This window comes from Magallana gigas, chromosome 10 (assembly GCF_963853765.1).
Source record: "Magallana gigas chromosome 10, xbMagGiga1.1, whole genome shotgun sequence".
In the NCBI taxonomy this organism is placed as follows: domain Eukaryota; kingdom Metazoa; phylum Mollusca; class Bivalvia; order Ostreida; family Ostreidae; genus Magallana; species Magallana gigas.
Window position 1 is genome coordinate 10281509 of NC_088862.1, and position 14974 is coordinate 10296482.

General features: G+C 34.2%; 1 protein-coding gene across 1 annotated transcript; it reads left to right on the forward strand.

Moving 5' to 3' along the window:
- The first annotated feature begins 8274 nt into the window (after positions 1 to 8274).
- Positions 8275 to 13186, forward strand: LOC117690141 (uncharacterized). Its single transcript, XM_066073596.1, has 4 exons — positions 8275 to 8459; positions 8986 to 9209; positions 9740 to 9967; positions 13014 to 13186. The coding sequence occupies exons 1-4, from the start codon at positions 8275 to 8277 to the stop codon at positions 13184 to 13186; spliced, it is 810 nt and encodes a 269-aa protein (XP_065929668.1).
- The last annotated feature ends 1788 nt before the right edge of the window (positions 13187 to 14974 follow it).

The following is a 14974-nucleotide window of genomic DNA, read 5'->3' on the forward strand; positions in this document are numbered from 1 at the left end:
AAAACGGTTAAACACATCTTCTATCAAATGTCTATCATCCGTGTAAGTTTTGTGTCTTGGTCACTTACAGTTTATGAGACTTCGCTGTCATAATATTTGTTTTAAAAAAACTACCTGAGATATTTGAGATATCTCACCGGAAGTAATTTTTTTTGTTTATTAATCATCGGATAGATGACATATGAAAGCGTTTATACCTTTATATCATTTCAGTGTTAAACAAATAAAATGCGTAAAAACATAATTTTTGAAGTGCTTCCGGTGACGACCGGAAGTTACGACGAACAAAACAAAATAGTTTAAACACATCTACAGCTAAAGGTCTATCATTCCTCAAAGTTTGGATGTTCAAGTCTTTATTGTTTCTGAGATCTCATTGTCCATAGCTTTTTATCGCGGGACAGGAAACGGACGACAGGAAGGGAATTTTGAAAAAATGAAAAAAATGCCTAGAGATATTTTCGTTCTCTATCAGTCCTATAAATTTCAAGAAAATTCATCCATGCATCTCTGAAAAATCGAGTTAAACTTTTAAAAAACTTGATTTGTTTGAACTCTTCCTGTTTGGACCGGAAGTGACGGTCGACCAAATAAAAACGGTTAAACACATCTTCTATCAAATGTCTATCATCCCTGTAAGTTTCGTGTTTTGATCACTTACAGTTTCTGAGATCTCGGGGTTCAAACATTTACTTTAAAAAAGGGTTCATGAGATATTTGAGATATCTCACCGGAAGTAGAATTTTTATGTTTATTAATCATCGGATAGATGACATATGTAAGCATTTATACTTATATTTCAATTCTCGGAGAAATATATTAAATGCGTAAAAGTAAAATTTTTGAAGAGCTTCCGGTGACGACCGGAAGTTACGACGAACAAAACAAAATAGTTTAAACACATCTACAACTATAGGTCTATCATCCCTCAAAGTTTGGATGTTCAAGTCTTTATCGTTTCTGAGATCTCATTGTCCATAGCTTTTTGTCGCGGGACAGGAAACGGACGACAGGAAGTGAATTTTGAAAAAATGAAAAAAATGCCTAGAGATATTTTCGTTCTCTATCAGTCCTATAAATTTCAAGAAAATCCATCCATGCATCTCTGAAAAATCGAGTTAAACTTTTAAAAAACTTGATTTGTTTGAACTCTTCCTGTGTGGACCGGAAGTGACGGTTGACCAAATAAAAACGGTTAAACATATCTTCTATCAAATGTCTATCATCCCTGTAAGTTTCGTGTTTTGATCACTTACAGTTTCTGTGATCTCGGGGTACAAACATTTACTTTAAAAAAGGCTTCATGAGATATTTGAGATATCTCACCGGAAGTAGAATTTTTATGTTTATTAATCATCGGATAGATGACATATGTAAGCATTTATACTTATATTTCAATTCTCCGAGAAATATATTAAATGCGTAAAAGCATAATTTTTGAAGAGCTTCCGGTGACGACCGGAAGTTACGACGAACAAAACAAAATAGTTTAAACACATCTACAACTATAGGTCTATCATCCCTCAAAGTTTGGATGTTCAAGTCTTTATCGTTTCTGAGATCTCATTGTCCATAGCTTTTTGTCGCGGGACAGGAAACGGACGACAGGAAGTGAATTTTGAAAAAATGAAAAAAAAGCCTGGAGATATTATAATTTTCTGTCAGTCCTGAAAATTTCAAGAAAATCCATCCAGCCATCTCTGAGAAATCTTGTGGACAAAAAACGGACAAAAAAAAAAATAATAATAATAATAACTAGAGCCGAGCTCGTTGCAAAGCAACGAGTAGGTCTTCCGTCGCAACTTCGTGTAGCGAAAGGATTGTCCATCAATCCATTAAAATACCTCCTTCTCCTGACACTTGTCAGAGCCTGACAGACCCTGTATTGATAAAAGGTCATCTTTACATGACAATTTCTTCTTACGAATTAGAGCTTTAGAAAATTGATTGGAACTCTTCAAATGGAGACAAAAAAAATTAATTCATACCTGTTTTCTATGTAACCTCTAGATTGAGTATTGCACTACTCATTAAACAGATAAAGGCATATCTTTGCTAAGTAGGTGTTTATTTAATTTGTATGCAAATGTGGAGGTCAAGTGGGTATAGTCTGTTATTGATACAGGTCTATCAGAACCTGGCGAGTGTAAGGAGAAGGGAAATGGTTTTTAATTATACTGGATTATCAATCTGATAATAGTAAGTTCAAGAAATCGAAAACGAGACTCAATTTCAAAGTATTATTTTCATACCAGGCAAGTTCTTCGTTTAACTTACTTCAAGTTTAGGATAACTTTAAAAAGTACATCATTTATGTACATGTATATAATTAATTTAATTATAATAAAAGTGTGGATGTGGCGGTGGGGGAAATGACCCAAAAATCAATTTTCTAAGCGTTAACTTAAGGGAAATTTTGGTTGAGAGAAAGGGGGCACTGCTCCCACTGGACCATCTAAAAGGTACTGTTAGCAAGCTCACAAATGATATCCCCGCTAAGAAAGAAGTCATTACTCACGTATTTCTCTATTAGAGAATAATGGATGGTTCGTTTTCTTTAATAAGTGAGTCAGACAAGGCAGGGTATATTTACAGGTCACAAGTAATCTTTATGACAAACTCTAGCTTTTACTCATTTCTATTAATACAAGATATGACACATGTTTAATATGACTTTGAACTTGCGCAACTGACCCTGGGTCAAGTTCATGACACATCATCGGTCATCAGGAATCTTTACATGAAATAGAAACTCCCAATGTTTCTCCTTAAATGATTTAGGAACAAATCATTACACACCATCAGGTCATAAGCAATCTTTGTGTGAAGTAAGAAATTCCAAAGTGGACCGGAAACAAACTTTTCCTGCCAGTGACCTTTACTTTGTCCAAATGACCTTGGGTTTAGGTCATGAAGCTTCGTCAGTTAATGAGTATTATTTGTATGAAGTAAGAACACTTCCAATGTTTCTCCATCGGAAAGATATAGACCGGACACGACGTACGGACGGACAAGGTGATTTTTATTTAAACCCCCCCCCCCCTCAATTTTTTTTCGTGGGGTTTAAAAATCTTTTTCGCCCGTTTTGTGCGGCACAAAAAAGACCTATATTTTTCAATTATTTCTATCATATCACATATAAATATACATGTAAATGTATGATTTGTATGCACATTTGAGTTCTTCTCATCGTCGTCGGAAAGGATAAGAAACCCTTGGGGTCCAATAATGTCTTTTCATGGGCATTTGTCAATTTGCATCACTAAATGATTTCCAAGCGGTAATAAGCTATCAAAGCTATTGAGATGTTACATGTAGATATTGAATTTCTATAGATTTAAATTTAAGGTTAGGAAAAACAACACTTTTTTATACAGTAAAAAAAAAATCTAAAATAGCTTTATGTACGCGTACACATAAATAAGAAGATGTAGCGAAAGCTATAAAGACTTTATTTCTTCTGTTCTAGACTTTTTCAGAGTTAACAAGCTACAAGTTAACAATCTCCCATTTTGACAAGCTAGATTAAAAATAAAATATTCAATTAAATGCATACATTTTTGGGAGGCAGAAAAGTCGCTATATTATAGTCTGCAAGTCAATTGAACTACTACAATTATTTCAAAGAAATAAGAAACTGTCGACACTTGCAGTACTCTGATGATTTAATGACGATCGACCGACTTTATTGCTTAATGTAGTCGTATATCATTACTTCTAATCCTGAGAACAAATTTTATTTAATATTTGACTTAAAACTGTTAACTTATAAAACCAGAGACATAAATAACTTATTAAGTTATTTAAGTCTCTGATAATATATATTTTATTCTGTTCATAACTATAGAAGTTTAGCGTGTTCAACAGGTTAATTTTTTAGCCACATTCTCAGATTACGATATCGCACCTTTAATGTGAGGTTGATTGACATCGAATATTTAAACACTTATTGTTTAACAATTGACCGCTGTATTGAAAGCATCCTTCCAAATGTTACTCAATTATTTATCAATTGCTGATCTGCAGCCCAGGGGCAATATTCTAGGCTATGTGCGCTGACGCGACACGAGATTTTCGGTCGCACGTGGAGCAGATTCATTTGACTTAGCATAGACTGACCGAATAAACACACGGGTGGGAAGGTGACATACATTGAGAAGAAAAATGTACACATGTTAAGCAGTCGCCAAAAATGGGTCTTCGCCACATTTTGAAAAAAAAAATCCCTTGCACTGTGATCATGAAACCGATAAAATCTAAACAAATCTTGTTTAAAAACTCATGTGAACATTCTAAAAATAATCACTAAATCCCTCAATTCTATCGTGTCAGCCTCTACCGCCAATCGCAACTTCTCGGGCCTTTCTGGCAAGCTCGGAAAAACACTTCGAATGTATTACCTAGGCGTCCATGACGACCCCCCTTTTTTAAAACTTGATATAATTACAACACATTTTATGATCTGTTGAGATGTGAGCTATATTTCATTAAAGGTATCAATATACACTAAAATATAACACAGAAACGACATACAAAACTTCTTGCCGATACTTATTTTAATGGGAAGCGACTCCATTTTGTATAATATTCTAACATCCGGTGATGTTAATACATTCGAGGTGTTTTTCCAAACTTGCCAGAAAGGCCAGAGAAGTTGCAATTGCCTCTACCGCATGTGTTAATTTGATATTTGATTTTTTTTATCCTGCCTTGAACGCTTGGAGACTGTTTCATTTCCTTAATTCGGCTAAATAATGCTTCCAATTTTGAGCGCGCTCTCTCTCTCTCTCTCCTTCTCTCTCATTTTATGTGCAACCTTATGAAGACGTCAACTACTTTCTACGATATCTATAAAACCTCTCAGCAGTATCTAGCGGAAATATTCGTGGGTAAATAAAAAAAATCTTAAATTGAAACACAAGTCAATCTTACATGTACCGGTCAAAATCTCGAATAAACAAATAGTTGGAATCGTACAAAATATCAATAAACATGCACGTGTGATCAAGTACATGCAGAAGAACACGAGCTACCGCGGATCACTTGTCCACTCGCGCGGGATCTCCTTGGCTATGTTCTAGGGGTGATCATTTGAAGGTTTAATCTTTGTGGTTTTTCGTTGTTTATCTATAACATTATTAGTACATGTATAGTTTTTAGAACATTTTAGAATTACAAATTCACTATTGATTTATGTCTGATGATGTTTCTGATTTGGAACAATATCGCTTTTATCAATTTTTAGAGGGGCTTCTCAATTCACATTCTAATGTTTCATTCAATAAATTGAAGGTGAACAAAAAGAACATAAAATTGAAACAGTTCTTGTATATATATCTTGTTATTAGATAACCGCTGACCTCTAGGTAGTGCAGCCGCGACCGATTTCCTCGGCCACGGATGAGGGATCGGATAACTTACGTAAAGTTAAAACACACATAAAAAGCTCAGAACCCAGGAAGATTTACAATGTTTGCAGTATGATGAATAAACTCTAATTAATATAAGTTTTTTTCCCCTTTAATCCCACAGTTGATCTATCTGTCTGATACTGCTTCAGTTCGAGTTTATGATTAAACAGAACGATTTCTTATTCTATCGTTTAATTCAAATTAAGAAGAGTAAGCTTTAATGTCATTGTGTACGATTCTTGTGTTTACTGCTAAGTAAAATCACATATGACAGACGCGATTCTTGTGTATTAGATAACCGCTGACCGCTAGGTAGTCCAGCCGCGACCTTGGCGATCGAATTTCTCGGCTGCGGGCGAGATGGGTTATGTAATGACGCACACAACTAAGAATTTAGGTCGATTTGAAATGCTTGCAGTAAAATGACTCAAATCCATTTCATGGAAGTTATTTTTTTTTTAAATCTAGTTTATGTATCTCACTAGATAAGAAAAAGAACGTTTATATTTTCTCGTTTTTGTTTTTCTTAACGGTTGTCCACTATAGGACCTAAACAGAGGTTACTCCAAAAAAAAAAGGCTGTAAGAAAAACATGTACACGTATACTTTTTAGACACTTTTTCAAATGAATCAAAGCATCCCGTATATGCTGGAACACTTTCAGCTGTTAATATATGTACGTTATTCGCACGAAGACGATTCGCTTACTTGCCAAATGAATACAGGTACATGTTAACAAGACAAGCTTTTTACACTCATAATACGCATTACCGGTACAAAATAGTTTTGTAACGACATTGATAACACAATAATGAACAACTTTTCTATCGACAGCTATAGCGAAATATTAACCATTTTTGAGTTATAAAGCGAAGACTTTTAAGTGCTCTAGACCCCTAATTTAAGGGGCCAGCCCTTTTTCAATGGTGTCAAGTGAACGCCCTTGACATTTTGCACATATTTTGTTCTATATGTGTTTAGAGAAAATTTTAAACTAAAGAGCTACATAACAAAAACACAACAAAAAATCAGCATTTTTTGAAACACAAATTCAAATTATTTTTTTGAAACTTTAAAGGAGGAAAATTGTAAAAACAAAACTCGGAGGACAACGTTCAAACTCTCTATTTTGAAGATTTGTGACTTTGTAACACAGGCTGTGAGCGGTTTCAGAGCCTTTGCGTGCACAAGAATGCCTATATTTTGGGGGAAAAGGAGAATAACTCGGTACCGGAAGTGTCGATATCAACGATTTTCCATAGATATTGAGAAATAGTAACTACCAATAAGCTCTGCAAATTTGAACTTTATAGGACAACAAACAAGCAAGATATTTGAGTTTTAAAAAACGTCTAGAAGAAAAAAAAGAATAAAAAGAATTACCAACAGAATCAGTACAAGGTCTTCCGTTGAAAACGGAAGACCTTAATAACAATCAATAAAATACAAAATATATTTATTCTTTGAAAGAATTTCCAAGGTACTAGTAGTCGTATTATTTTGCACAGATAGTGCTGCCTTACTTCACATGCACATCGAACACATGTGTCGTTGATACAGAGTGCACAACGTCTGCATCTTTTTGAAAACCCCGGCGGCACTACATCCAACCCAGTAGCTAATTTATAGTAAATCCAAGAAAGTAACAACGTAACAGCGACTTTTTTCCATCGTTTCTATAAAAACGCTCCGTTTCCATGCGATCATTGACATTGCTCGATCACTCGCAGTGTGTTGTTGCGCATGACTGTGCAATGTTATAACATAAACAGGAAAAGGGTCTACAATTACCGAGGATTTTTTAAGTTTATGTGCCTGGATTTTGGTCTGTCTTGTTTCGTCGTTCATTGGAAATATTCCTTGTTAGTGCAGTGGTTGTCTTATTATTATTTTTGTTCAAACGCGTTTCTCAATGTCTTTTCGTCCAAGGTAACGTGTTCGGGTGTATGAAATACCTGAATGCGGCGAAGCATGAATTGTGCTCTCGGTCTTATATAGGGGGTGTGAAGCGATGAGCAGAACTATAGAAATCGACAACTAATATGGCGGTTGTCGGAGATAAAAGGGAAATAATGCGTATTTATGAATTCATGTCAGCTTTAAACATTACATAAACCTATGAAGAAATCTTAATGGCCTGTTTTATTTTATTTACTAGTATTTTAGACTGTATCACTGCCCTCAGAACAACTGTACTATTTTAAAGTGTATGGTACCTGCATTTAAAAGATCAATATTAGGGAAGAAAAAGTTGACCATTGGGTTTAATAAAAAAAATAATTTTGTAGTTCGTTCTGTCCAGTCCAGATAGAGTTGTGATAAGAATTGTTATTTCGTTGCAAAACAGACTGTCGCGCTAAAAACTTCCTTAAACGCGCCATCGCAGTGTATGTATATTATCCTATACATGTGTATAGATCATATGACTGATCACGATTTTATTTGAGATCATTAAAAGAGCCATCATGTGAGAATCAAATATGGCGAAAATTATAAAAATTACAATAAACACAAATTTTGTTATAATGACTTGATTTCGTTTTGTAGAAAGGACGTCGTATTGTGCGATGTTGCGTTAAAATGGAATAAACTTTGTTTAGACGAGCTTAATTACAGTGTATCTTCTTAAATCTTTCACAAAAATGTTCATTCTGCAACGGAGAAATAATTTTAGGGATAATAAACATGATGCACCTGAACTAGCCAAAGTATCTTAGAGTATCGAACGTAGATTAAAAATGTTACAAAAAATCCCCCCCCCCCCTTTCAAAAAAGATTAACATACTAAATAAATAACAAAATAAACAATTCTTGACAAAGCACTGTGCCCTCTATTCTTTCGCCAGAATTCTGCTACGTTTGGATGTCGGTAAATGACGGGAAACTCCGCGAGCACTGCTATTGGCTGACCACCAAGCCAAGGTCTAGCAGTCGTTGGAGTTTCATTGACGCACTCTCTCGGTGCACGGCAGAAGGGGGCACCCTGGCACCGGCAATAGACGAGATGCAGCTGGCATTCATCCGGGAAACCTTGACAGGCATATTCCAGTATGGTTTTTAAATCATTGGTTTTTTTTTTTAAATCAAATGGGGATTCTCGAGAACCCCCCCCCCCCCCATTATGTTCCTTTTTTTGAAAAAGGGAGCAACAGCGTGATTTATTTTAGTACGTTCTAATATTTAACAAATTAATACTTCAAGATTGGTTTGGATATACGCGCATCATGCAAAGGCAGAGTGTTTTGTTTGGTTTTGATAAATGAATATTTTTTCCTTAGAAATTCACACATTTGAAATTCGCAATGGCCATTTGTACGGTAAAAGAGACGCGTTTAAAAAAAACAACACGAAGTTGCCTTGGATAATAGAAAACACAAGAATAAATGATAAACTGATCTATATTTAGACCACATTGTCATCCATCTGTTTTTTGAAAGTCATGTGCCACAAAGTTGTCGTTTTAAAATTGCTATTCAGTGTTTAGTATTTTATGCTAATACTTTTAAAACTAAACATCCACAGTTTTAAATGTTTTGGATGCAATGATAAGGATCCATTTCATACACATGCGCAGATCACCGAATGCCACTTGTACCGGAGTATGGATGGGATCCAACACCATACGTGGATATGCCTGGAATTGGAATAACGACCCAAATTTCCTCTCCATTCCTCTGGGAAATTTAACTCCCGAAAAATGTCTGCGTCTGAAGAAAGACACGATGGATGCGGCGTACATCTCGTGTAACTCTGACCTCTCAGATGTACGTGGAGCCATCTGCTTCAGAAATGCTACAGGTCTAGATTTCATTTTTTTCTCTTTCTTTCACTTTTAATTGTCAAAACAGTTTTCCTTATAAAAATGAAAATATAGAAGCGATAAAACATTGGTTTTTGTGTGAAAATGTGTCATGAGGACATGTTTATGTCGTCATAATGATGACGGCACGGTCTTATAGTTTGACGGATTCGATCCGTTAACGAAGTTTGTATCTAGGTGAACATTTCAACGTTGATTTTTTATAATATCTTTTATCTATCCATATATCCATTCATTCATCCTCCCATCCATCGATTCTGTTGTTTCAACGTTGAATATCAATTTTCCTTTATTCCATTGTTAAGTTGATCGGCAAATCCAATGTTTATCAAATTTCAATATCCAATTACATATTGTATCGATGGCAACGTTTGCTTCTGCTAATCTATACATTGTATGATTATTCTTGTAACGACCATTTTTTTCTTAAAATCACGAAAATTGATGCCCACGAATATCATGATTGACTACTAATTACAATAATTATATAACATGGGTTTGGTTACAGGACAGATACTGACAACTCCTACAACAACAACACCAACAACGACAACACAGACACACCCACCGACAACGTCAACAACATCTACAACCACTACTACAACATTACCAACGACAACATCAGCCAGCACGACGACAACACCGCCAACAACTAGCGAGGTCCCCGGTGTCCTTAACCTGACATACCTAGAACAGGTCAAGGTCGCCCTGACGGTGGACCCTAAAGAAACGAGTGGTACTTGTTTTAGTATTTATCTAGTACTTTGGTTTTATCATTGTTCGGCAAGCACACAATTTGTGGATTTCGTTGTTGATCAAATCAATGAAATCAAAGATAATTTAAACGAATTGAAAGTGAAAAAAGTGGGTTTTTTTATCGGTAAAGTCATTGTTCGGGAATTTACGTAATCTTAAACTGCTGAATTATTTCTAAAATACACGAAATTGAGGCTACAAAATCCAGAAGTTAATCGAGGCGGTTTTTATATGATCTACAAGTTACATGTAATTGGGGGAATAGCTACGGTGGTAGAGTCGCGTCCTTTTTGTTTTCCTCGTGTATCTTGCGAGATTTAATCCGAGGTTGATGAAGAAAATAATGATTATAATAATAATACTAAACACTTGTTGCAAAAGCAACAAAAAGGTCTTCCGTTTTGATATACATGTATCAATTTAACTGTAAGACATTGCTTCTCTTACATGCAAAAAAAGTTGATATGATAATTATTGTGAATGATATATCCAGACGTTACTTAAAACAACGAGAATAAAAAGAAATCAATTTTTTAAGTACTTTCTGTGACGACCGGAAGTAACGCCGATATAAACAAAAATGTTAACCATTTGTACAATCATAAGTCAATCTTGCCTCAAAGTTTGGTTGTTCACGACTCTGCCAAATCTAAGATCTCTTTGAAACAATATTTTTTGTCTCGGGACCGAAACGGACGAACGAAAGTGATTAATAAAAACAAAAGCTAGTATTTCTCGTACATTTGCTTAATGTACATCACTGTTTATCAGGCTAGATGAAATTCCAAAAAAGTCAGCTAAACTTGTTAAAAACAGGATTTGTTTGAACCCTTCCGGTAAGAACCGGAAGTGACAGTTGACAAAATTAAACCCGTTAAACACATCCCCAATCAAAATTCTATCAAACAATCTATGAAAGATTCGTGTCTCAATCACTTACAATGACGAAAATATTGCGGACATCAAATTTGTTAAAAGAAAAGCTACATAGAGATATTTGAGATATCTCACCGGAAGTAAAATTTATTTGCCAATTTAAAATTATATAGATGACATATGTAAGATTGTATACTGATATTTTCATTTTATGTAAAATGAATAAAACAAATTTTTGAAGTGCTTCCGGTGACGACCGGAAGCTACGCCGAACAAAACAAAATAGTGTAAACACATGTACATACATAGGTCTATCATCCCACAAAGTTTGATCGTTCAAGTCGTTACCGTTTTTGAGATCTCCAGGAATCAAGGTTTTTTGTCTCGGGACAGGAAACGGACAAACGGAAGTGCTCAATGTAAATTGTAATAAATATTTTTTTTGTACTTGCCCTTTGTACTTAATTGTTCATCGACTTTACTACAAATATCAAAGGAAAACAGTTAAACTGATAAACAGCTCGATTTGTTTGAACTCTTCCTGTGTGGACCGGAAGTGATGGAAGACAAAACGAAACCGGTTAAACACATCTTCAATCAAATGTCTATCATCCATGAAAGTTTTGTGCTTTGATCGCTTATAGTTTTTGAGATCTCGTTTGTACAAAATGTGTTTCAAAAAAGCTACCTGAGATATTTGAGATATCTCACCGGAAGTAGAATTTTTTGTTAAGTTAACATCGCATAGACAATCTATGCATAGATTTATACTTATATATTTATTTTATGGAAAAAGAATTTTATGCGAAAAAATAGTTATTTTTGAAGTGCTTCCGGTGACGACCGGAAGTTACGACGAACAAAACAAAATAGTGTGAACACATCTACAGCTATGGGTCTATCATCCCACAAAGTTTGGATGTTCAAGTCTTTACCGTTTTTGAGATCTCGTTGATACAAGCTTTTCCAACGCGGGACAGGAAACGGACAAACGGAAGTGCTCAATCTAAATTGTATTTAATATGTCTTGTAAACTTGCCCTTTGTACTTCATTTCGCATCCAGCACACTACAAATATCAATGGAAATAAGTTAAACTGATAAACAGCTCGATTTGTTTGAACTCTTCCTGTGTGGACCGGAAGTGACGGAAGACAAAACGAAACCGGTTAAACACATCTTCAATCAAATGTCTATCATCCATGAAAGTTTTGTGCTTTGATCACTTATAGTTTCTGAGATCTCGTTTGTACAAAATGTGTTTCAAAAAAGCTACCTGAGATATTTGAGATATCTCACCGGAAGTCGAAATTTTTTGTTGAGTTAACATCGCATAGATAACCTATGCATAGATTTATACTTATATATTTATTTTATCGAAAATGAATTTTATGCGAAAAAATAGTTATTTTTGAAGTGCTTCCGGTGACGACCGGAAGTTACGACGAACAAAACAAAATAGTTTAAACACATCTACAACTATAGGTCTATCATCCCTCAAAGTTTGGAGGTTCAAGTCTTTATCGTTTCTGAGATCTCATTGTCCATAGCTTTTTGTCGCGGGACAGGAAACGGACGACAGGAAGTGAATTTTGAAAAAATGAAAAAAACGCCTAGAGATATTATCATTTTCTATCAGTCCTGAAAATTTCAAGAAAATCCATCCCGCCATCTCTGAGAAATCTTGTGGACAAAAAAAGGAAAAAAAAAATAATAATAAGAAACATTACAATCACTATAAGGTCTTCCGTTGGAAACGGAAGACCTTAATAATAATAAGAAACATTACAATCACTATAAGGTCTTCCGTTGGAAACGGAAGACCTTAAAAAACATTACAATCACTATAAGGTCTTCCGTTGGAAACGGAAGACCTTAATTATTTCAATTTATCAAAGGAATGTGTGAAAATGACAGAATTTTGCATGAAATTGGCGGTTATAAAACTTTTCATTGTAAGAAAAATGTATTTCCCTTCCACATAAAATCTTTTCAAATAATGTTTCATATACTTTTCTCAGTTTGTAAAAAACTGACCAGATCATTTGTAGTGTCTAGATCTATAGAAATTGTTCATCTCTGTTTTCTTTGTTAGCTTTTGTGTTTTTTCTTTAAGTCTTTGATTTTAATTAATGTTCTTTTATGTTTAAGGCCTCATAACCATTCAAACAAGAAATGAAAACCTAATGAGAAACAGAATGGAGAGAAGTGAACTCGAAACCGACTTGGAAGTCTTACAGTCTGATATAGGAAGGATCGCAAGAATCGAACCAGTGGTGCAGATAAACAATGTAGACGATGATGAAGAATTATTTGAAAGCTAGATTAAGGACGCACGAGGATTTTCTTTTAAAATAAAAGCACTTAAAACAGACTTAATTATTTTTAGACAATGTCTCGGACTCACCCCAGTATGACACTGACAAGGTTTATACATCATTATGTTACTATCAACCTTCCCTACATTTTTCACTGGAAAACATCCAGCACATCAGCTGTGCTTCCCGTGATACGCTTAAAATAGAACAGCTACATGTGACTTCATTTATTGTAAAAGTTCAACGATATACGAATGACAGATGTAATTTTCGTTAATATCACTTTATAGCAAACTAATTCCTTAATCTAAAAAAAGTGCTAGAAGCAACATATAAAGTATAAGAAACGTGCTTGATTTTTGCAGCGGTCGATCAAGTTTTAGAAATTTCTCAATGTAAAAGTTAATCCATGTGTCGAAAAACTATCTTGTGTTAAGCCAGAACTTGCTCCCAGCACTTTTTACAATCACACAATCACTGATATTCAATGAAAATAAAAATGTCAAAACAATTCTTAGAATTGACGAGGTATTGTTAAATCTGTGCTATTTGTGACAGGTCTACATGGTTTTATGCTAATGAGCTGATTTTTAAACGCACTGGTGATCCGAAGCAAGGGCAGACAATATTACGTTGTGAATTCCTGATCTGCATATTTCAGTAATCTTTTGAAGCTTTCAATTCGTTAACCACAAAGGGATATTACCCATTTAATTTATTTATTTTATTAATCATTATGATTATGATTGATTGATTATGATTATTTTATTTGATCATTACAAATGCATTCATAAATGAATAATAAAAACAGAAAAATAAAATTTGACGAAAATCGTGACCATGTCCCTTTAAGACTAAAAACATGAATAAGAGATCGTATTCATCTCCAGCAATCTTAATATCCTTAATTCTGTCTATTAAATATGTAGTACTTATTTATACATATTGTCAAATGGTATGAAGTCAATATGGATCTGCCTAAAATAAAATGATGCAATTAAGTGTATATCTACACATAATAGAATATTTTTATAAGTATAAGTTACCCCGCTTTTCCAAAGATACGGTGAACCTTATACATGTATTTGTCTAAAAAATTATTACTTTCAAGCACATGCAATTAATAAACAAATTGTATGTTATGAGAATTAAAATCATTTGGAATTATTTATATAAAAACCTCATTTAGAATAATCAAATAAAATTGTCATTATTCAAAGATGATGTTTTATGTCAAGTTTGGTTGAACTTGGCCCAGTGGTTCAGGAGAAGAAGTCAAAAAGGTGAAAAATGTACAGACAGACAGACATTGTATCAAACATAGACATTGCATTAAGATGATTTTAATCGATGCTTTTGATATTCTTGTTCCAATAACTAGTTTGTTAGTACCTTGCCTCCTTTAAAGGTATATGTGGCGTGTTTTGAGTAATTTTTTTTTCGCATGAGTAAAAGTTAATATATACATTATGCTTCTTATAATTATACGTTTTTCCAACTCTTTGCCCAAAAACATGTTCTCCCTTTAGGTATTTGTCTTTAAACTTTGCTACATGTCTAATGAATATTGATATAATCAACTATTTTTAACATCACTGTAAATGAGTGCGGAAAAACACAGCATTGAAAACACGACGGTAGACAGTTTGTTTATAATTAAGAATCACGTTTTTCATGTTTTAAATTAGACAATTCTTATATTAGATGATATTTGAACCATTATTATTATTCCTATATTGATTAATGTAGAACGATATGAAATTGATAATTATGTGTAATAATGACAACACCTGA

Excerpts from the sequence above, each read along its gene's own strand:
- LOC117690141 (XM_066073596.1), top strand. The coding sequence starts at position 8,275 with ATGTCGGTAAATGACGGGAAACTCCGCGAGCACTGCTATTGGCTGACC. Across the intron at positions 8,460-8,985 it reads ACCTTGACAGGCATATTCCA|ATCACCGAATGCCACTTGTA; the intron begins GTATGGTTTTTA and ends ACACATGCGCAG. Across the intron at positions 9,968-13,013 it reads GGACCCTAAAGAAACGAGTG|GCCTCATAACCATTCAAACA; the intron begins GTACTTGTTTTA and ends TTTATGTTTAAG.